General features: G+C 43.8%; 1 protein-coding gene across 1 annotated transcript in view; it reads right to left on the bottom strand.

Moving 5' to 3' along the window:
• Positions 1 to 22713, bottom strand: part of LOC110140923 (piezo-type mechanosensitive ion channel component 2) — a 225108-nt gene that overhangs the window by 170502 nt on the left and 31893 nt on the right. Inside the window, 1 exon segment of the mRNA XM_070464537.1 lies at positions 13005 to 13100. Within this exon segment, the coding sequence (XP_070320638.1) occupies positions 13005 to 13100 (96 nt within the window).

Raw genomic sequence — 22713 nt, 5'->3', positions numbered from 1 at the left:
TAATATACACTTATATATCATTTATATCATGGTGGCTCAGACAGTAAAGAATCTGCCTGCAATGCAGGAGACCTGGTTCAATCCCTGGGTCAGGAAGATCCCCTGGAAAAGGGAATGGCTACCCACTCCAGTATTCTTGCCTGGAGAATTCCATGGACAGAGGAGCCTGGCGGGCTACAGTCCATGAGGTTGCAAAGAGTAGGACATGACTGAGCGACTAACAACTCAAACTTTAGCTACTTGTGCTCTTATTCATCATATTCATCATATTATTGACATATCTCACACTTATCCATTGACTCTTAATTTCCAAGTATAATCTCAGGGTTAGATGGGAAACTCCTTGAATTTAGAGACTGACTTATTTACATTTCTTTGTATCCTGAGTCCTAAGTTAGAAAATCTCCAGTGAAGACTTCAGAGATGATGGGTATCCTGAGAATACAGTGAGCAGGTAACCATCATCACCACTATTGATGAGATAACTGTGTCTCGTGTCTATGGTGTCATTAAGTTAGTTACTTCCCTGGAAGTTTTGCTGCCATTCCTGAGTGAGAGCTTGAGAGGACTTGACTGGAACATTGAGAAGCTCAGGACTGCATCGTTCATATAGAAAATGCATCGTCTACCGTTACCTATGTGCTTATACAGATTACTTCCTAACTTTCTACTTGGGATAGGGTACTTCCCTTTCTGAAATGTTTTCTCCTACCCTCGGAGCTCTACCCCCAAATGAACCTCATTGTGGAAGTGAAAAGTGTGTTTTGGTTTCATCACTAAGCTCTTGCACTTAGGGCTACTTTCCTTTCTAGGATGTTTGATTGGATTCCATCAGTTTCCTTTCCCCAAAATGCTTGTTTTTCATAACTTAAATTCAAACAGCACTCACAATAGTTACTTAAAATTACTTTTTTTAAATAGGAAAAATGGTATCAATGAGGCCAAGTAAGTGGGGTTAATGGGAACTGCTTAAAAGGCCCTGAAATGCCACAGTTGTAGCTGTTTTGGACAAAGTGGCTCCCTCTGGTGGAAACAGAATCTTCTCTGGAAGGACTGGACCACATCACACAGCCCAGAACCTGGGGTGTCTTCTGAAGACGTGGGAACGGGGGAGGAGGAGTCTGCTATTGGTATTTGGATGGTCCATGGCAGGTGGGAAAACTGAATCACTGAATGGTTTATCTTCAGTTAAATTACTCTAATCACTGCCCCCAATCCTCTGGGGTGACTGGCCAGGGGGAACCTGAATGATGAGGTACAGGCACATATGGGCACTTGGAGATCAGATACAACTCACATGCTCCCCAAATTCAATCCCGAGGCTCCAAGATGAAGGAGAAAGAACAAGATGACCAAGTGCAGGAGCTGAGAGGGGGGGCGGTGACTGGGCCTCATGGCCCTTGACCCATGGAGGAACAAAGATGCGATTTCAGAGCGAACAGCACACAGAATCCCTCCTGAGATCCAGACACTCACTCTAATTGTTGCTAAAGGTCAGTGGATTTTTTAACTAAATAGTTGGAACTGGAGGAAATCTGATGTTCGTCATTGTTTATTTTACCACATTATTTGCCCGCATTGTGGTTTTTTTGTGTTTAGACTAAATTTGTTCATTTTCCTTCTCCGTGAATTGTATGGATCTTCTTAATGTGAGAATCAGTACATATTACTGAATTGCTTGAATACCACTTAAAAATATATAACTGTTCTAAAATCTAGAGAACTGAGTAAAACAGCCTATGAGGAATTCATCTACTTGTTACATCTTCATGTAATTCTTGACACAGTAACATCTCCATACTCAACATCTATATTGACGCTTTGTGCAAAATTCAGCCGCATCAAAAATTATAACTTGCCTGTAGCACAGGGACCTCTACCCAGTGCTCTGAGGTCCCCGAAATGGGAAGGAAATCCAAAAAAGAGGGGCTGTATGCATACATACAGCTGATTCACTGCTGTACAACAGAAACTAACACAACACTGTAAAGCAACTGTACTCCAAAAAAAATTAATTTTTAAAAAGTTTTAACCTGAAACTGAGCAGAAAGAGTGTCTCCTCCTCATTCCAACCAGGTCCCACTGTCCTGGTAGTGGGGCCATATTCTGAGCTCCTGGCAGATGGTGACTGTTCACACATCTACGTTCTCTCCAGTCCTTAAGGAGGAAGGCATTGCTGGGCATCCTGTAACCATCGCCCCCGAGAGTCTTAATGTGTGTTCATTCAGGTCGACCCTGAGCCCCATATTCTAGTGCAAAACATACACATTTAACTCTCATCAGGGCTTCCCAAGTGGCACTAGTGGTAAAGAATCCTCTTGCCAGTGCAGGAGATGCAAGAGACACGGGTTCAATCCCTGGGTTGAAAGATCTCCTGGAGTAGGAAATGGCAACCCATTCCAGTATTTTTGCCTGGGAAATCCCGTGGACAGAGGAGACTGGTGGGCTCCAGTCCATGGGGTCGCAAAGAGTTGTACACGACTGTGTGACTGAGCATGCACACACACACACACACACACACACACACAACTCTTGTTGTTTGTGGCAGTGATGCTCAGTGATGACGCCCTGAACACTGAGTGGATAATACTGACCACAGGTCCTTGGGGAAACACAGTAGGATCCTGGAAGCCTCTGGTTACAACATTTTCACCAACTGATCAATATCTAACCTGTTTAGAGACACCTTATTCAATACCTATTGCAGATTTATCAACATTGAACTCACGGCCAACAGTGCTGTAATTCATGCTTGAATGTAGTCTCTCCGATAAATGTATTTTCCTCACAAGGCATATCCCAGCCTCCTTTTTGTTTCATTTTAAAAATTGAATTCACATATGTATCAATATAAATATTGATATATATTATTTTGATTATTTTATATTATAGGTTATCACAAGATATTAAACAGATTTCCCTGTGCTATACAGTAGGTCTTTGTTGTTCATCTGTTTTATATATAGCAGTTTTTATCTACTAATCCCAAACTCCTAATTAATCCCTCCCTGATCCTCTTTCCCTGTGGTAACCATAGTTTTTTGTCCATGTCTGTGAGTCTTTTTTTGTTTTATAAATAAGTTCATCTGTATCATTTCTTTCCATTCTACACATAAGTGATATCATATGATATTTGTCTTTGTCTGACTTACTTCACTCAGTATGATAATCTCTAGGTCCATCCATGTTGCTGAAAATGGCATTATTTCATTCTTTTTTATGGCTGAGTAATATTCCACTGTATACATACCACATCTTCTTTATCTGTTCATCTGTCAATGGACATTTAGGTTGCTTCCATGTCCTGGCTACTGTAAACAGTGCTGCTATGAACATTGGGGTGCATGTATCTTTCCGAATTAAGAGTTTTCTCCAAATATATGTCCAAGAGTGGGATTGCATAATCATATGTCCAACCTTCCTGAGCTCAGGAAGTGCAGTGTACTTGAGGACATTTTAAGCAGCAATATCACCAACACAAAGAACAAAAATGTGGTACGTGTGCCACTAACTAGTGTCCTGTTCACAGTCTGAGCTGAACCCAAAAGGAGACCTGGTTTTGACCTTCCTCAGCCGCACATGCATGGCTGGTAACTCCAATTTCCTGCCACTCCTCAAGGATGCACCAATGACCATGAAAGCGCTATGAGCATCACTTGGGGGTCACAAATGAATTTTAGCAGGTAGATGAATTAACAAACACAGAACCTGCCAATGATAAGGATCAACCTATTCTAAAAAATTAAACATCCTTTTGTATTACCAACTGGAGAGTAAATTTTTGGATTTTGGAGCTATGTTTACTTTTGTTCTCTGTGGTATTGCCGGTTCTCAACATGTTATTTATAAAGAGTAAATGCCTCATCAATATTTGTCAGATGACTGAATGCATGAAGGAAGGAATGAATCAACACATCATCTGGCCCCCCACTCAGCGTAGGTCTATCTTCCTGCGACAGGTGGTCCCCAGAATTAATACAGGGGACTTGTTAATTCGGACTCTTGTCAGAGCATTACATACAGAGTCCAAACAACAGCAAAATTCTGGACCACAAATATGTTTAATTCCCCAGGTAACTACCCCCACCCACCTCCTTCAATGCAATAAGCCAGTGTCTCATTTCCAAACAAAAATCCAAGCCCAGCCCCACGTCCAGAAGCCTGGCCTCTGGCTCCCTTTGGCTTGTGCACAGGCCCACGAGAGGCCTTTGTAAACGCCCTGGCTGCTGAATATTTGATGAGCAGCATCTGGATGAATGACAGAGAAGTCCCTGCCACCTACAGACAGACGCAGCCCACCAGCCCCCATCACATTGTCAGCTCCTCTGATGGACAAATGTTTGCTTCACTCTCACCTTCATGAACAAGCAGCCAGCACAGCCGGCATGCACGATCACACCTTTCCAATAAGCTGGCCGTTGAATGAGCCTGGTGGCAAAGAGATGACTAATCCTCACCTATTGCACAGTCCACAAGCAAGTAATTGAGAAACAGAGGAAAAGCAGAGCGGTACAGCATCTGGGACCGGAAGACCTGGTCCCGCGGCTATGGTGCCCATCGCTCTGCTGTCCAGACCCGGCCTGGCCATTAGCCCTTCCTCCACTTGCCTCTGTGTCTCCACTGAGATGAAGCAGTGATGGATCTCTGCGGCCTCGGGGTGGCCGGGTCTCTCTGGGGAGACGAAGCAGGAACTTACAGGCTAATCGCTGTCTGGTGGTCACTCAGGGCTCATCTCAAGGATGCTGGGGGGTCAGGAGGGGAGTTGATGGGATTGTGTTGAGTAAACAAATGGAACTCATCTTCAGGAGCCCGTGTGTTGCTGTAAAACATGCCTGTTCTGTGCTCTCTCCTTTTCCCTGCAGGACCACTGCTGCCGCCTTCCCCTTGGGACCCCTTCCCCCGGAAGCACACGATCCTGTACTGGAGTATTTTTTTTTTCTTGGTCAGCAAAACAGGGGTCAGAATTCAGGCTTCACACACTCTCTTGGCCAGGACCCTGTGTCAGAGGCTCTTAGATGACCCGCCTTTAGTGACCCTCTCTTAGATGTCTATACACAATATAATCTATAGAATAAGATAAAGAAATGTGAATGGCCTTTTAGTCAACACATGATAAATGAGTAACTTTTAAGCATTCAGAAAAAAATATCCTTGGGCTCCTCTTCTCTGCTGAATGCTGAGAAAATATCCTAAATGGTGTTTGCAGTACAATAACCATCCACTTACATTGTCACAAGGCAGCTGGATTATATGCAAAAATCTCTCCACTTATTTTCACTCTGTATTAATTTTATAATAAAACCAGTAGAATGTGGGAAATGCCTGGGTTGGTAACTGAATTATTTATTTTAGAAGCTTTCACTTATTGGATCAATTTTTTTTTAATGTTCATTTCAGGAATTATTCATGAACCTCTGTGTGTTTCTCAGTTTCCTTTTCTGTAAAACATAAATACTATGGATTCCTATTTCATGGGGTGTTGGGAGGACTCAATGAGGTGTAGAAAGCTTGGGGGAGCCGCCTGGCAGACACAAGCCCTGCATGTGTTACCTAGAGGTTCTTCCAATTAGCAATTAGCACTGCTTGAAATTTAAATGTAAGTCTTCATCTGAAAGGGTTCTTTTGTATGAATCTATGCAAACATACGTGGGTCTGTTTAAGAGAAATAGTTATACGCAAAGCAAAGCCTAGACTCTAACAAGTCAATCCATCAAAAATTAGTCTCGTCCAGACTGTGAAGTAAATCAGCTTCAAAACTGAAGCAAATGGACTCCAGATACACAGAGAAGCAAATCAAATCAGCTGAACCCTTTCGAAGAGAAGATACATTTTTCAAGTAAAAGGGATGACCTCCTCCTCTGAGCTCTTTAACCATTTATTCAGCACAACCACGGGACACAGTATCCATGAACTTAACTCCACAGCAGATGACTTGGTGTTCCGTCCAGGACCAGCATGTGGACTCAACATGGGAGGAAACCGAGACCCTGGGAACTGAAGGAGGCTGCCGCCCAGGATCATGTTGTTCATTCACACCCTGTGCTACTTCTTAGTGTTCAAGTGCCCGGGACAGCGCTGGTACCGGGCACCAGTGTGTGCCCGTCAGGTGAATAAACAAAAGAAGAGTCATTTCCAGCTTGACTCAAACTGACATCCAATTCAGGCCCCTCACACACCCCCGACCTTCTCATGATGAACAGCACCTAAATCACAGGTGAGGTCACACTGCAGATTTGGTTGATCACAGCCAAATAAAGTGCAAAGTTCAGGACTTCTGAGAACATCTCCTGACTCATATAATAATATGACCCCAAGTTTCCTGAGATGAGAATTATATGTGTGCCTGAAAGTTCTGTGTCACTGAATGCTCTTTGCCAAATTCAAAATAACCACCCCTCAAAAAAGAACAGATAAAATAACCTAAAAGTCTTACCATTAACTTATTCAAAATTTTGGTAGCATTCTGTTTGATTGAGCTGATATTGATAATAAAGCACTTACCCCCAAATAATTTTCTCAATTAAATATTTCCTTGCCTTTTGCTTTATGATGACATAATAAACCACAGTAATAATAAGCTTAATGGTATAAAGAGTAACAGTGTTTTTAACAAAAACCAGATGCCAGCAGTTTAAAATATCTGCTACTATTTCCTCTCTGACGTCTAAACACAGCTTTACAAGTTACAGACCACTCTGCCTCTTCACATCAGCAAATGCAGCATCATTTTTCTTTTCTCAGGAGCCTTCAGTGACTCTGGTAAAGTGTTTCCTGGGTCAGAAGATGAGGATGAGGCCTTCTGGTGATTACTTCACAACACACACACACACACACACACACACACACACACACACACACACTATCCTATGATTACAATTTCCCCTTAAACTAGGACCCTGTTCAGAGCTGAAGAGAATAAAATATTTTTCCCTATTATTTTCGAAAAACTTCAACAGTTTACGAAAATGAACCTGACCTGCTAAATTGCTCACCTTTGTCCTCAAAGCACAATGAAGCCTCTCTTTGACCACCCACCTTCTAATGGTATCCTCCTCCTAAATGTTGAAAGAGATCCAAATCACGAGAAAAAGACCTTTTTAATGACTTTTGAGTCATCGTAAACATAAGCAAACACAGCAGGGAAATTGCTACCTTGCTCAAAAAAATACAGAAAAGTTATGTAGGAAAAAAAAAATTTAGAAACCCACCCCTTTAACAAAAGGAGAAAATCTTCTCCATAAAAACCACATGTTGAAAAATATTTGGAGGGCATATCCTGCAAGTCTGGTCCTTTTGGTTTCCTTTGGCAACCTGACTGCCTCAGCCAGGTTGGGACCCTCATGTGAGCTTTACCTGCTTCAGAAGGACCTGGCTTCCGGGATTGAACAGGGAGACCTAGGAAGACCCACCCAGGTACCCAAAGCCCTTCCCTCCCCTCCACTCCCAGGGCTCTGTTCCCACCTATGAGTCATTCAATCTCAGAGAAGGCTTCTGGTGACTGAGGGTCCCTGAACCAAACAACAGCTTTGCAGTTAGAAATAATTACTCACCATAGACAACCCTTGTCTCTGGTCCTTCATGTGTTTGTGTGTGCATGTGTGTGTGTGCACGTGTGTGTGTGTGAGAGAGAGAAACAACATGTCACCTGTGAACTGATTAGATGCTGATGCTTCTAAGATATGTTCACTGCAGGTCAACGACTAGCATTGCCCAAAAAGCATTGTAGTCTTGACATTTGGAGAACTCCTTCTCAAACAGCCCCCAATAAGTAAATGATTTTCCCCACCAAAAAAAAAAGAATGGAGAAGACCTTCTTACCCTCCCCAGCCTGCAGGAGGGCATGAGAACTAAGACAAGATGCTGGCAGGACTGAGCAAGGAGACAGAAGCGATTTACAGCAAAGGCCACATCCCACACCAGATTGTGGCTCTCACCCCAGACCCCGGACACTTGACTGATTAAGTAAGAGCTGTCCTTGCATGCAAGGATGTAAATAAAACTCTCTGTTGAAACCAACCGAAAAAGACTTGGGACTCTGAACATCTACAGGACCAAAATCTAAGAAAGTATGATAAGGTGTGTGGAACCAGATGGTGAGACCCAGCCTTATGAGCGGAAGCGCTCCCTGATGGGTGGAGACTGGGGAGGTAGGATGAGAACTAGTCAGGAATCTAGACTGTCCTAAAAGTGACTGAGTCTCACCAATCTCCGTGGCAGGAAGAGAGTGCAATCACACCAGCCCTTCACCATGCAGGTTCCTAGCTGGTTAAGTGGATTCATAACCCAGTGGGTTTTTTCATTCCAGAGAGAAGGGGGGTTCCTGCCATTTCAATCAATCATTTCCCACCCTCTAATTAAATGAGGTCATGTATAGGGAGCACTCACCAGAGCTCCTGACACATAGGAAACTGACCTGCTCTTAGCACCCTCAGTCCCCAGGCCTCTGAAGACACACCACCTGACTCTCTGGTCTGGGCCAGGTAGGCGTCGCCTGATGGCTGTGGTCAAGACTTCAGGTAGATCGAGCTAATCAGTACCCCCTTCAGGATGTTGCCTTCTGGTTCCCCCATCTCACTCTGCCCAATGTCTTAGTCTCATACATCCACGCATCCACATGAACCCATCACAGAAAGATGTTCCATTTTTTGTCACTCGGATGTATCATCCAATAAATCTTAAACCTCCTCAATGATTGTGAGGCATGACCTTCAGGCACTGTTTTACACTCAATACTCTGGGTTTTGTCTTTTTTCTTTTCTAAAATTGATATAACTAATTCATCACCAGTTTTTTCCCCATCAAAGTTGACTCAAAATACTATCACATCAGACCCACCTTACACGGACAGTGACTTGCTGCCATGGAACCTGCATGCACATGTGCTAAGTCACTGCAGTCGCGTCCAACTCTGGGTCCCCATGGGCTGTAGCCTGCCAGGCTCCTCTGTCTGTGGGATTTCCCAGGCAAGAATACTGGAGTGGGTTGCCATTTCTCCTCCAGGGGATCTTCCCAACCCAGGGATTGAACCCATGTCTCCTGCATTGGCAGGCAGATTCTTCACTACTGAGCCACCTGGGAAGTTATTTAAGGCAAAGTCCAAAGGAGACCACAAAGGATTAATCTGAGATTGGTCTAAAGAAATGATAGCATCACTGGAACAAGTCCATGGCTTCCAAAGACAACTTCTTTGACAGAGCTACCCTTCAATGAAACACACAAGAGCCAGTGTGCTTGGAAGACCACAACAGTGAAGAACCATGTTTTCTTCTCATTTTTATTCTCTGCAAACCCAAACACAGTGTTTGGTGAAGGGCAGTCTTTCAATTAACATTTGTTGAAAGAAATAAACAATCACACTCAATAAGCTGTATTTTCTATGTAATACCCACGTGTCATCACTCTGCACTGAAGCAAATTAAAATATCTCTTCTCAACAAACCCGTATCATCTCTCCAGATCCTTGTGCCCAGGGCCTGGTAATCTATCAGCCAACAAATATTTATTCAGTGATTAGGTTTCCCTCTGTGCTTGCAATACTGAGAACAGTGTTCTGTCCTGGGCACGGGTCAGACAACACAGGGGTTAAGAGCATGACCACCTACACAGTACCTGTATGTCCTGGGCTTTTTAACAAGAAAGCCTGGATATCACACAATTCTTAGCTGATATTTAAAGAGCACTAGGAAATATCTTGAGGTTAGGACTAGATATGAGAATGAGATTTCTAAATCCAGCTCACTCTGATATTCAAAGTAATAACATTATCCTTCAAAATAACAGTCATGTTATCATCAGTCAGTGTGTGCTGAGTATACACAGCATACGGACTTTTACCTCTTATACATTTTACCACTTATGTTCATCCAAACAAAATACCAACTGTTCCACCACAATGGGGATATGCATTATGCATAGGCATAAGGAACTTAATACATACACATCTAGTTAAAGAATTTAATATCTCATCAACTTGCAATATTTGGGCCACCTGAAGTTAACTACATATTAGCTCCTATTTAATGGAGTGAAGTCTCAATTTAAATGCAAAGCCCACTGCTAAGTAAACAGCAAGCGAACAGCAAACTGGCCTTCCTTCAGTATCTTAGGCTACAATAAAATCCCTAACATTGTAAGGAAAGCATACATCATTCTGATTTCTTCAATTATTCATAATCCCCTGATCCCCAGTAAATCTAACGTAGCATACATCCCAGGACCTATTACCCCACCCCCAAGCTTCTGTCTCCAGAGGAGACAGGTGTGAGTGATCAACTGTCCTGCGACGTTTGCTCTCATGGAGGCCGAGGTGTGAGTGATCAACTGTCCTGCGACGTTTGCTCTCCTGGAGGCCGAGGGGAGCAAAGGACAAGGGCTGGGTTCCTAGATGCCAAGAACTCTAGACTATGAAAACAAATGCACTCATTCATTCATTCTGTAAATATTGATGGACGGACGGCTAGACACCAGGCGCTGTCCCCGGTCCTGGAAACACAGTCACGAACAAAAGAGCAAAACCCTTGCCATCTTCAAGGTGGTGCATAAGGAGGGATTCCATAAATAACTGCACTAAAGTGGGCTCTGGCTCAGCCTCTGGGGAGACCTGAGTGGATGGGGGACAAGGAGAATGTCTGAAAAGCTGACAGAGTTGGGAGGATGGAGATTCCCAGCTCAAGGAGAGGGGCTTTGCTGAGACCACCCTGAGCCTAAACTATACTGACATCTGACTCCTGCTGAGAAATCCAAGGAGAAAGAAGGGAGAAGCAATTTGCACACTGACTTACTAAGAGTTCCCATCCTCTGAACCTTGACTGTGTGTTGTGTGTGGGGGGGGGGGGGTATGCATGCCCGTGTGCATGTGCATGCAAGTGTGTGTGTGTGTGTGTGTGTGCATGCACACGTGTGTGTGCATGTGTGTGTGCACGTGTGTGCATGCATGTGTGTGCGTCTGTGTTGCAGAGGCTCTGAATGGCAGGCAAAACAGACGCCCAGGACACTGGACCTTCCTACCCACTTGTGAGAAATGTGTGTGAACAGCAACTTGAAAGGCCAAATGTGTGTGACCCCGAGACTTCTGCAAAGACACACGGTATCACCCCTCCAGGTCCACCAGGTCCACCACCGTCTGTGTGGATGCCACACAGGCATCTTCCTGGACCATGTGACTTGAACCCTGGACCACAGCCCTGCTAGAAATGCCTGGGCTGGGTGCCTCCAATCACAGAAGTAGAGCCGCCAGACTGTGAGTCCTGTGAGTTCATAAAGACCATGTGGGGCCTCCCTCCCTCCAGTCCCTGTGCAATTCCAGACACAGCAAATAGATAAGCTTGTGAATCTCGGCCATGTCCCTTGGCACTGAAAGACAGGAAGGACGGGAGGACAAGACACACAACCCCAAGCCCTGCCCCCGGGTACCAGCTGGAAAGATGCCTGCAGGCTCCCTCTGAGCTGCTGGTCCCTCAGCCCCAGCTGGGTGGGGTGTGTGCGGGAGGAGGCAGACACCTGTGCACAGGATGCTGTCTGTGTTCTGACCTGCGACACTCTGGGGATTCAGACATTTCTTCCTACACACAGAAAACCGCTCTGCATGTCTGATCTCATCCTTCACCTGTATGTTTCCTGACAGAGTCATCCCCTCTGTGCCTGGGCAGAGATGGTGGGCCACATTACACATGCCCACCCCCACAGAGACTGAGGCCCTGGGCAGAGCAGGGCTGGGTCACTTGGGAAGAAGCAAAGCCAGGCGTCATGACTGAGTGTGACAAGGAAACCCCGTGACCTGGTTCCAGATAAAACAAGGGGACACCCTGACAGAAAAGCAACAGATCATTTAACTGAGGACCAACAGGTACTCACTTCTAAAGCACTTAATTCTAAAGGTGAAACCTTTCTTTAATACATGAGCTCCCCGCCCTGAGGTAGGAGTTGCCTGTGTGTTACCGTCTTGGTTCCAAGGCCAGAAGCTAAGCTATCTAAATGTCTTTGTTTATGTTGGACTCTAGGAAGGAGGCTGGGGTGGGCGGGGTCTCGTAAACAACATATTTTTGGTCTGATAAGGATTTGTATAGATTCACATTTCTCTAGCCCTTCTTCACTGTGTGTATTAAGATTTAAGTGAATTAGAAGAGCTATTATTTAGATTCTTCCTAAGGCAGGAAAACCAACAGTGCATCTGCAGTCCTAACCATCAGGATGAACAATCAATTTAACAGTCGGGGGAGAACAGGAAAGACAGAGTCATGATTTACTACTCTGTTTACACCAGGACTTTACTGCTTTTCCTGAGAAGTCAGCACTGTGAGCGGGCACCATGGAGCCACGGCCATTCCCATGTCAAGCCTGACTTCCTGTCCTTTGTTATAAACACAGGGCCATCATTCTCACCTAAGACGTGGGGCACAGTTCTGATTTCTTATAATGGCATCATTTCAAAAAAACAATTAATTCGATTAACTCAGTGCAGTTTAATTTGTCTCTCTGTGGAAGAACTTCAAATCAGACCAGCTTCCTCATCGGAACCTCAGGAAAGAGAGTCACTATTTCTCTCTACGCCTTCAGGTTCCTGGAGAGCATCGGGGAAGGAGCTACAGGTTTGCAATCACACGCTTGAAAAACTATCACTAGAATCTGTGTCTTTCTGTACCCGACTGGAGCACTCGTGACAGATCCCAGCTATGAAGCAGCCACGACCACCAACTTCCTCCCCAGGCCTCCTGCTCCTATCCTAGCTGCACTTCCCACCGCCTACTCCCAGCACAGAGAACCTATAGATCTGCTTCATTTTCATGACCACACGTTGAGTTCCAGAACCTTCCAGACCCTCTGCAAACCTACAAATGCAGGCCTGCCATAGAACATGTGTGGGAAAAACAACTGCAAGTGACAGAAACGCATCACCACCAAGTGCCCCAGCTCCCCACTGGACCGGCATCTCTCCCTTCTGGTAACAACACCCCGGGGACCCCCAGATGTACCCCGCCCTGGAGCAGAGAGCCAGGGGCTCTTACCTTGCATGGTGGCTTTAGTCGGTTCCGAGAACAGGGGGATGAGCAGGAGGTAGATGAGGTAGACGAAGGAGAGCCCGTTGTACCGGAAGGCGCAGGCTGTGGGAAGACAAGAGGGCGTTTAGTGATGGTGATGGTGGCCTCGGGCGTTGCAGCGTCTGGTGGCCACACGACCCCAGCGCATCTTCCATTAGGAAAAAAACACAGCCGCATCCATCTGTGCCCATCATCACACGGAGTGTGGTGAGAATTGGGGAATGACAGTGTTCCCATCACCTAACCAGGAGGCAGCACCAGCACCCCTGTGATAGGCATGAAACCTGTCATGGATGAAAAGCGCTGCAGAGATGCAGGGCAACGGGCTGTGAGCATGTGAGGTGTTCAGGGGAGGCTGTGGGTAGAAGGAGAGGTGAGAACGAAGGGAAAAACGAGAGAAGAAAGTGTCAAATGCTCTGCGGCCAGGCTCGACCCCAGTTATCTCAGGAACCCTGTTTGACAAGGACAGACCCCCAGGCTCAGGGACCCACTCACTCGCTGGTCCATTGAACAGATTCACAGGATGGAGAAGTATGGGGATGAACATTCGTCAGAGAATGTGGAGCTGACATCACTAGTCCCTGACCACGTCAGTAAGAAGACATTTCAGGCAGATTACTCTGGAGACACGTGCCCAGGACACACGAGTTCACGTCAGTGTCAGCTCACACCAGCATTGCCCCGAATCAAGCCTTATCTGTGCATTACCTCTCTCTCTCACCACCCTCCTTGCACAGATCCGGTTTTTATTCTCTCCACACATGACAAAGCAGCAGGAGTAGGAAGCACAGCCTGGCTGAGGTTGGAGCCTGTGAACTCGTCCCGCTTCTGTGTCCCCATCAGGAAGTCTGGCAGCCTCCACTCCGCATCCTCACCTGTCTGACTCATCCCCAGGAAACGATCAGGGGCTCAGGGGGTCAGAACCTTCCTCCCACAGGATGCTTGTCACTGTTTTGGTTTTATATAACCTTGTTCTGTAAGGTATAAAATTGTTCACGTTGGAAATATGTACACTGAGGACATTCTCGAACACTAACTCTGAAGAGGGAGAAATGAGCCCACTTCTGGGTTCTCAGGGCAGAGCCTTTAGTTTCCATTATTTATCACGAAGTCCCAAACACTTAAGGAGAGGCAAGGACAACCCAAGGAGGGTAGTCAGTTCAATCACTCAGTTATGTCCAACTCTTTGAGACCTCATGGACTGCAGCACACCAGGCTTCCCTGTCCATCACCAACTCCCAGTTTGCTCAAACTCACGTCCATGGAGTCAGTGATGCCATCCAACCATCTTATCCTCTGTTGTCCCCTTCTCCTCGTGCCTTCAATCTTTCCCAGCATCAGGTCTTTTCTAGCGAGTCAGTTCGTCACATCAGGTAGCTAAAGTACTGTAGCTTCAGCATCAGTCCTTCCAATGAATATTCAGGACTGATTTCCTTTAGGATTGACTGGTTTGACCTCCTTGCAGTCCAAAGGGACTCTCAAGAGTCTTCTCTAACACCACAGTTCAAAAGCATCAATTCTTTGACGCTCAGCTTTCTTTATGGTCCAACTCTCACATCCATACATATGTGACCCCCTGCTCCCTTGAGTGGGCTGGACCTGGGGCTCCGAGTGACCAGAGACAGTGAAAGTACCAGGATCCCTCTTGGGGGCTTCTATCCTGGGTACCCCTGGTCCCTGAGGGGAGCCAGCCACCGGGTTGCAAGTTGTCCCAAGGAGAGGCTCCAAAGGAAGGAGCCGAGGTCTCCAGCCAGCAGCCAGCCTGCACCAGAAAAGGAGGAGATGGGTGAGCCTAGAAGAGGGCCTCACAGGCTGTGCCCTGACTGACCTTGACTGCCCCGACCAACTGTGACTGCAGCCCACGAGAGCCTAAGCCAGAGGCGCCTGCTGAACCTTCCTGGATTCCCCACTCCCAGAAACTCTGCAGCAGGGTTTGTTGCTTTAAGCTGCTAAATGTTTAGGGAATTTGTATGCAGCAACAGATGACTAATACCCAAACTTTCATTAAAAAAAAAAAAATCAAGCCACTTCTAAAACTCCTTCGTTTATTTTTGTCTGAAATCATCCAGTCTGATTGATGACAGTGGCCTAATTGCTGAATTTTCTGCTTTATTTTATGCGTGAAGTTGCTACCCAGGAGTCACCTGAGCTTACGGGAAAAACATGCCTTTGAGCTTGTCAGCAAGGCACAGTCAAGCTAGAAAAGCCTCAGAAGGTAAACAGCAACGCTCTCTCACCCAGTGTGATGTTGTTGTGGTCCACAACTTGGAATCACGGAGTACACCCCCTGCCTCTGTAAAAAGCTATCAGATGCCCATACCCACACCTCTCAGGGGCCACGCAGGCACCTGGAACCCTGTCCTCTGCCTCAGAGATTTACTGTGGACCCCACAAGTTTTTACAACACAGATCAAGTTGTTCTAGGGGAAAAAAAGTCTTCACTCTAGCTAAGAATGCACTCTTTCCCACTATTTCTACCTGGTTTCAACTATCCAAAATTATATGTGAAGTTCCCTCAAAGAATGACAATGGGAATTTTCCCCAAAAAAGACCTTCCCAAGCTTAGAGAGCTCACAATTAGAAACTGCACAATAACAAGTTTCAAGTAAAGGGCATTATCAACATTAGTACAATCATTTGAACTATAGACAGCTGGACTGGTCTCATTAACAAATTTCATTTTATAAAGGTGAAAACAGATAGACAGTTCAGGAAAAACTCTCTAAGTAGGAGAAAACATAGATATGACTTAGACAACTTAAACAGTATAGAAAGGGAGAAAATTTCATGCAAGTATGAAATTTTTAAGATGGCCACATAACTTATAAAAAGTATTTGTACTGCAATGCACGTGTACTAATTTACAATGTATTATATGATCACAAAGAGATTTATGCACACTCTAACTTCCATAATAATTGAAGGTAATAACAGACTATGTTACTAAAAATAAGTGCCCTCAGAGCTGAATTTTTAGCAAAATTGTGTCCTCTCTTCCTCCACACCCTTCAGCAAGGCCAAAGAGGCCCCCACCATGAATCGCCTGCAAGATGACTGAGCTTAAATGTTTAGAACCTCCATCTCAACTAAGTACATTCTAAATACTCCTTAACGGCCTTAAAATGCTTTGTTTATTTTAAGTTGCCAGACCAGTAGATACACATTATTCAGAATAAGCAACTTCACTACCAAGAGACAAAACAGTGCTGTCAGGTCAGTGATTCTAGAACTTCTTTTTGTGTTTGTACTTTCAATAATTTCCCTTCTGCCCTCTGAAGCCATCAATGGCTTTTAAAATGATGTCTTCTCAAAACCATGGTGATTTTATAGAAAACAGTAAAGGCAAGAGAAACAGCTGCAAACTATTTACAATGCAGCAGAAAAAAAGTCCAACAATTGCAGATTTTTCCTAAGGAAGCAAAACCATCAAAGAAATGAGAGACAGGAAAGACTGCCAAGTCACCTTATTCATTGTCTGTTTGTGTAAAATTCTTTCCCCCAGGACATACTCCTGTGTTTTACATCTGGTGAAACTTATAAATGTCACGTGGTGATGCTTTAGGGCAGCTGACAGGCAGGACAAGATCACTCTCTTCCCTCTTCCTGTATCTCCGACCTCCACATCCAGCAGAGATCTGGTTCCAAGTGCTTCCTTCAGAAAGTTGCAGAAATGAGTTCTTCTAGAAGGAGGACACCAGGGAGTCCCTTTCACTACAGTTCAGAAGGCGGACATCTGACCACACACTCTTCCCATGCAGCGCCTGCCTTGGGCTCCCCACGCCACCACCACCACCGAGTTCACACGTGCCGGACACAAAGGGGAACAGAGTATTCGTCAAATAAGAAAACACAGGTACAGGCAGTCCCTATATTTTAACACTACTTTTTTATCCAGAGATGCATGAAAGCTGATTTGTTCTCAGAAGTCTGTCCATCAACACTGAATCCATCAGTCATATGTTTTAGATACTTTAAGAAACAGAAACTCCTTATCACATAAAAGAAACGGTAATTATGTGGTGAAGGTGCTAGCTAACCTGTAGAAGTAATCATTTTGCAATATGTAAAAGTATCAGATCAATACATAAACTGACACAATGTTATATGTCAATTGTATCTCAATGAAGCTGGGAAAAAGTTAAATACTGGATATTAATTTCATTATAGAAGTTGGTTAGAAGAATGTAATTTTAGAGTAAAGCTTCAAGGAAAACAGGACTATTAAAGAGAATAAAACCAAACTGTATTAGCAGAAAATCATAAACACTACTCTGTTTACTAAAAATTTTAAGGGATCTAAGGAAAACTAAGGTGAAAGCATCTTATTTGTAAAGGATAAAAGCTTTTGAACTGAGTTTTCTACTTTTTTCCCATACAGCCTGGAAAGCAATCTGTAAAATATGAATTGAACCAGATGGCCATGAAAATTTTAGTGTGATTTTTTTTTTTTATCCAAGTGAGTTTAAATTTTTGTTTCCTTTTTAATTTTAAACCCATAGGATCCCTTTTCTATTTTAATTAATTTAATATATACCTGATTGAATATTACTAACAGTATTAAATTTTAACTGAGTTCTCTAAGCTTAACCCTGGTTGTACAGTTTGCAGAAAACAAATTTTAAAATAAGAATACACACTGCTAATTTTTTCTTCCTTTAATAATATCATTTCATATACTAGTCACCAGTTTACAAGCTTACCCATAGAAAGCTGTTGCATTTAAAATGTGAATCCTATGCTCAAGCTTGACCAGGCAACTTGATCCTGAGAGTAACAGCATGCATGGTCTCTCGTGACTGCAATGAGTAAAGCTTTTATACCAAAACATAATTCCTTAAGCTTTCTGAACACTCAGAAATAGATCTGTTTCATTGAGTCTGAAGAGTCCTGCAATTAAATCCACAGTTCCTACAATTCCTCAAAATAGAACCTGCTCTCTTACTATTGTGATGAATAAGAAATTAGGCTGGGTAAGTAAGTCCAGAGAAAAGGTACAGCATTGAAACTGTTTCTTTGCTCACCCGACATAATCTCTTAACGAGGAGAGTTAGTGTTGTAGATGGGGACATCCAGAGTCACTGAGGTCTCTGTCTTGGTATTTACTGATTTCTTTAGAAATCACTTATCATCCTTCACATAACATTCATTCTCATGTGAGGAAGGTACCCTTTACCTAAGTCAGCTCACTTTTAGGTAATGCAACAATTTATAACTAGACCACTATACCTCTCTACTAGTCTATTACTAGCAGAAAGCAGATTTATCTTTTAGTTTTTTAAAATATTAATTATGATTAAGCCTTAGACTATAAAGATTGTATCTATTTAATCTATAAAGATTAAATCTATTCATCTTTAAGAATTTAAACCTTATTTTCCTCAGAAAATTTTTTTTACTGTTAACTACTGATTTTTTATTTTTATTTTATTTTTTTCCATTTATTTTTATTAGTTGGAGGCTAATTACTTTACATCATTGCAGTGGTTTTTGTCATACATTGAAATGAATTAGCCATGGATTTACACGTATTCCCCATCCCGGTCCCCCCTCCCACCTCCCTCTCCACCCGATCCCTCTGGGTCTTCCCAGTACACCAGGCCCGAGCACTTGTCTCATGCACCCAACCTGGGCTGGTGATCTGTTTCACCCTAGATAATATACATGTTTTGATGCTGTTCTCTTGAAACATCCCACCCTCGCCTTTTCCCAGAGTCCACAAGTCTGTTCTATACATCTGAGTCTCTTTTTCTGTTTTGCATATAGGGTTATCGTTACCATCTTTCTAAATTACATATATATGTGTTAGTATACTGTAATGGTCTTTATCTTTCTGGCTTACTTCGCTATGTATAATGGGCTCCAGTTTCATCCATCTCATTAGAACTGATTCAAATGAATTCTTTTTAATGGCTGAGTAATATTCCATGGTGTATATGTACCACAGCTTCCTCATCCATTCATCTGCTGATGGGCATCTAGTTTGCTTCCATGTCCTGGCTATTAAAATTTTTAAAAAAATTTTTAAAGAGAGCTGATAATCAGTCATGTTTAATTTTATACTAACTTTTCAATTCCAGTTTTTAATTCTTAATTAATTTCATTAATTCTCATTTTTAATTAGCACTACTTTTCTGTAATTTTCCCAAAAGGTAACTTATCTTCCTAATTTATACAAATTCTACTAGACTACCAGTTCACAGTAGTTGGATTTTTACATCACTGGTCCTTTGAAAAACCTAAGAGAGGTGCTTAGAACCCTAATAATATGGCACTGTTTCTTTCTGGATTTCTAGTTACTTAGATTTTTAATACTAAGTCTGATTCACAACTTTATCACCTATAAGATCCAGCAAGATTTCAAATTTGGAAAGCTAACCCTCTAACTAACGTTAATCAGTACGTCTAAACTATTAGGATGAACCATTGAACTTGATGGCTTCATATACCAAAAGTAGTCAACTATGAGGAAGTTCATGACATTCAACCTGAAATAAATCAGGATTGGCTTACTGGACTCCATTATAAGTGGAGACCAAGTGGCACCTTCATTTTAGAAATAAGAGAAATCAGCTGGAATTCCATTCTCTCCCCCAGTGTTCAAAGGCCTCCCACATGCTAGTCCCTGAGCGACCTGAGACAGCTATAGAGGAGACATGAGGGCTGGAGAATATGTGTGTATGTATGTGTGTGTGTAGGCTTCATGTAGGCAGCACCACTTTTAATAACAGGATTAATGTACTGCCTGCCACATTTTCCTTCTTTCAAGAACTCAGTAAAATGAGATTTTTTTTTTTGCAAGCTTTCACTGTAGGCTTCAGAATATTCTATATTATTCTTGGCAGCATCCTCCCTGGACTGCTGTGTGCATTAGCATGAAAAAAAATTGGTTCAGCAGACGACATGAAGTCCTATTTCTTCCACCCTCAGCACACGATGCTGCCCAACTTGGTCTCTCCTTTAACAACTAATATGGCTGAAAAATGATTAAAAAGCACTGTTTTTATGTTGATAAATTTACTTTGACATTCTGCCTGCTTCTTCCTGGGAACACCCTCTTCCCTGACATATATGGAGCCATCGTTATTGCCTTCAAATATTTCTGGTGCTGGAGAAGTAGACACACCTTTTATGGCATGAATTCAGCCCTCGACTATGTCTGGGCTTTATGCTTCTGATACCACAGTAATGAGGAACAGCCACTGACCACAGCGCGAAACGCTTGCTCCTAAGAACAATGTCCAACACAGTGAGGAACCGGACTCACGCCTCAAAATCAGCTTCTCCACCAGATCTCCTGTTTAGGTCTAACTAGGACTCAGAGCCTTTGATTTTGCACTCAGTCCTTTTCTCATCACTCCAAATGCCAGTCTTACTCAAAGTCTGCATAACTGAGGATGGGGTGGACTCAGAGCCTTTGATTTTGCACTCAGTCCTTTTCTCATCACTCCAAATGCCAGTCTTACTCAAAGTCTGCATAACTGAGGATGGGGTGAGCACCACACACTCCTGGCGGTGGACAAACCACAGGACACTCAGGTCATACCCCCAGCCTCATCCCATCTCCAGCTGTCTCTGCCTTCTGCTCTCTCTGTTGTGCATGCATGATAAGTCCCTTCAGTCATGTCCGACTCTTTGGACCCCATGGACTGTAGCCAGCCAGGTTCCTCTGTCCATGGGATTTCCCAGACAAGAATACTGGAGAGGGTTACCATTTCCTCCTCCAGGGGATCTTCCTGACCCAGGGATCAAACCCACATCTCCTGCATCTCCTGCATTGCAGGCAGAGTCTTTACCTACTGAGCCTCCTAGGAAGCCCCTACCTTCTCTTACGACCCTTCTTTTCAGTACCCACCACATCCTCTTGCCTCATAAAATTAAGGGAGTTTAAGATCACTGGTGAAAAAAAAGATCACTGGTGAGATGTTCTATTGGGGAAATTGATCATTCCAGGAACATGCTTAAGTTTATGATACAAGCTTTAATCAGCTCATGACCCTGACATGAGAGAATGTTTGATTTTTGGTCACTAAATGACCAAGTTTTGGATCTCCTAAATTTCCAAGTGTAGATGACCTTTCCTGACCCATGGCTATGCCCTGGATTTGCTAGACTACCCATAATTGTCAGAACTTTCCCCAAAGTCCTCAGAGGGAGACTGTTTGGGCATCCCAGTCTAACTCCACAAAGCAGGTGTGAGTCCTGAGCCCACTGAGGCTCAGCTGGATGCTTCCTATCAAGATTCTGTCCAGGCTGAGTTACCTCCACAAATGTCATCACTAGGTCACTGGGGCCATTTCCGCAGAGACAGGTGGCTGCCAAACCTCCCACCCTTGGCCTGTGCCCAGGAACAGCTCACACATTGCATGTCCTTAGACATGTCCCCTTCTACCCATCCCCCACCCCCATTAGCCATTCCCCAAATGCACACCACCAGGCCCTCGGCCATGTCGGAACACAGATTCCCTCCTGTTCGCTACTCTATTTCCAGTTTTTATTCCCATTTCTAAACATAGTAAGCAGTCAGTAAATATTTACTGAAAGAGTAAATAGATCCCTGCCTCTTTCTTTGCAAACCTGTAATGCCCTCTGCACAACCGTGGGTCCCAAATTCCGAAGCATACTTCAAACTCGCCCAAACGTCTGTCTCCTCCCAGATAATGCCCCCGTCACCCAATAAATAGTAATCTACTCTGAATAAAAAAGCACACCTTTCTAGCAGTAAGGAAACAATCCAGTAAGACTGCCACACTGGGAACTCTGCACCACAAAGAATGGTTGTTGCTCATAGGAGTTCACACTAAAAGATGTGCACAAAATGATGGGTCACAACCTGGCTTAGACAACTGTGTACAACACGACAGGCCTATGAGGTTGACACTAATATTTTTAAGGTCCCCCATTTTCAAAAAACTAAGGTGCACAAAGGATATGCAGCTTGCCCAAGGTCAAGGTGAACTGGGATTCAATCCAAGTCAGGCTCCACTCCCCAGTCGTCTATACACACAGAAAACATCTGGAAGAACATCAGACCATTAGCCTCTGGGAGAAAGGGTTGAAGGAGGGAGAATAGTCACCTTTTAAATAATAACTTTAATTTTTCTCATAACAGGTGTTTGTACACTTTGCATTTTAAAATCAAACTGCATGCATGCTAAGTCACTTCAGTTGTGTCCAACTCTTTGTGACCCCATGAACCATAGCCTGCCAGGCTCCTCTATCCATGGGATTCTCCAGGCAAGAATACTGGAATGTGTTGCCATGCCCTCCTGAAGTGGATCTTCCCAACCCAGGGATTAAATCTGGGTATCTCACATCTCCTGCATTGGCAGGCAGGTTCTTTAACTAAATCTAAGGAAATATAATTGCTTGCGTTTCGGAATACCCATCACATTTATGACTTGGCTCCGTGTGACCTTGAAGTATGTCACCCTGTAAACTCATCACCCTTTTGAATGGTCTGTAAGCCCCTTAAAAGCAGGGCTGTGTGTCAGCTGTGATTTTGGGAGCCCAGCAGAGTACCTCTCACATGACAATCATATGACAGTGGTGCAGAATGAATGAAGGAATGAAAAGATGGACTTCTCTTACCCTTGGAGACAGAGATATCTGAGAAAAGCTGTCATGTCTGACCAGTTGTGTAAATGTTTAGTGGCTTTCACCAAACAGATGATTCTGC

This window comes from Odocoileus virginianus, unplaced genomic scaffold (assembly GCF_023699985.2).
Source record: "Odocoileus virginianus isolate 20LAN1187 ecotype Illinois unplaced genomic scaffold, Ovbor_1.2 Unplaced_Contig_27, whole genome shotgun sequence".
In the NCBI taxonomy this organism is placed as follows: domain Eukaryota; kingdom Metazoa; phylum Chordata; class Mammalia; order Artiodactyla; family Cervidae; genus Odocoileus; species Odocoileus virginianus.
This window is presented reverse-complemented; position numbering and strand designations above follow the sequence as displayed.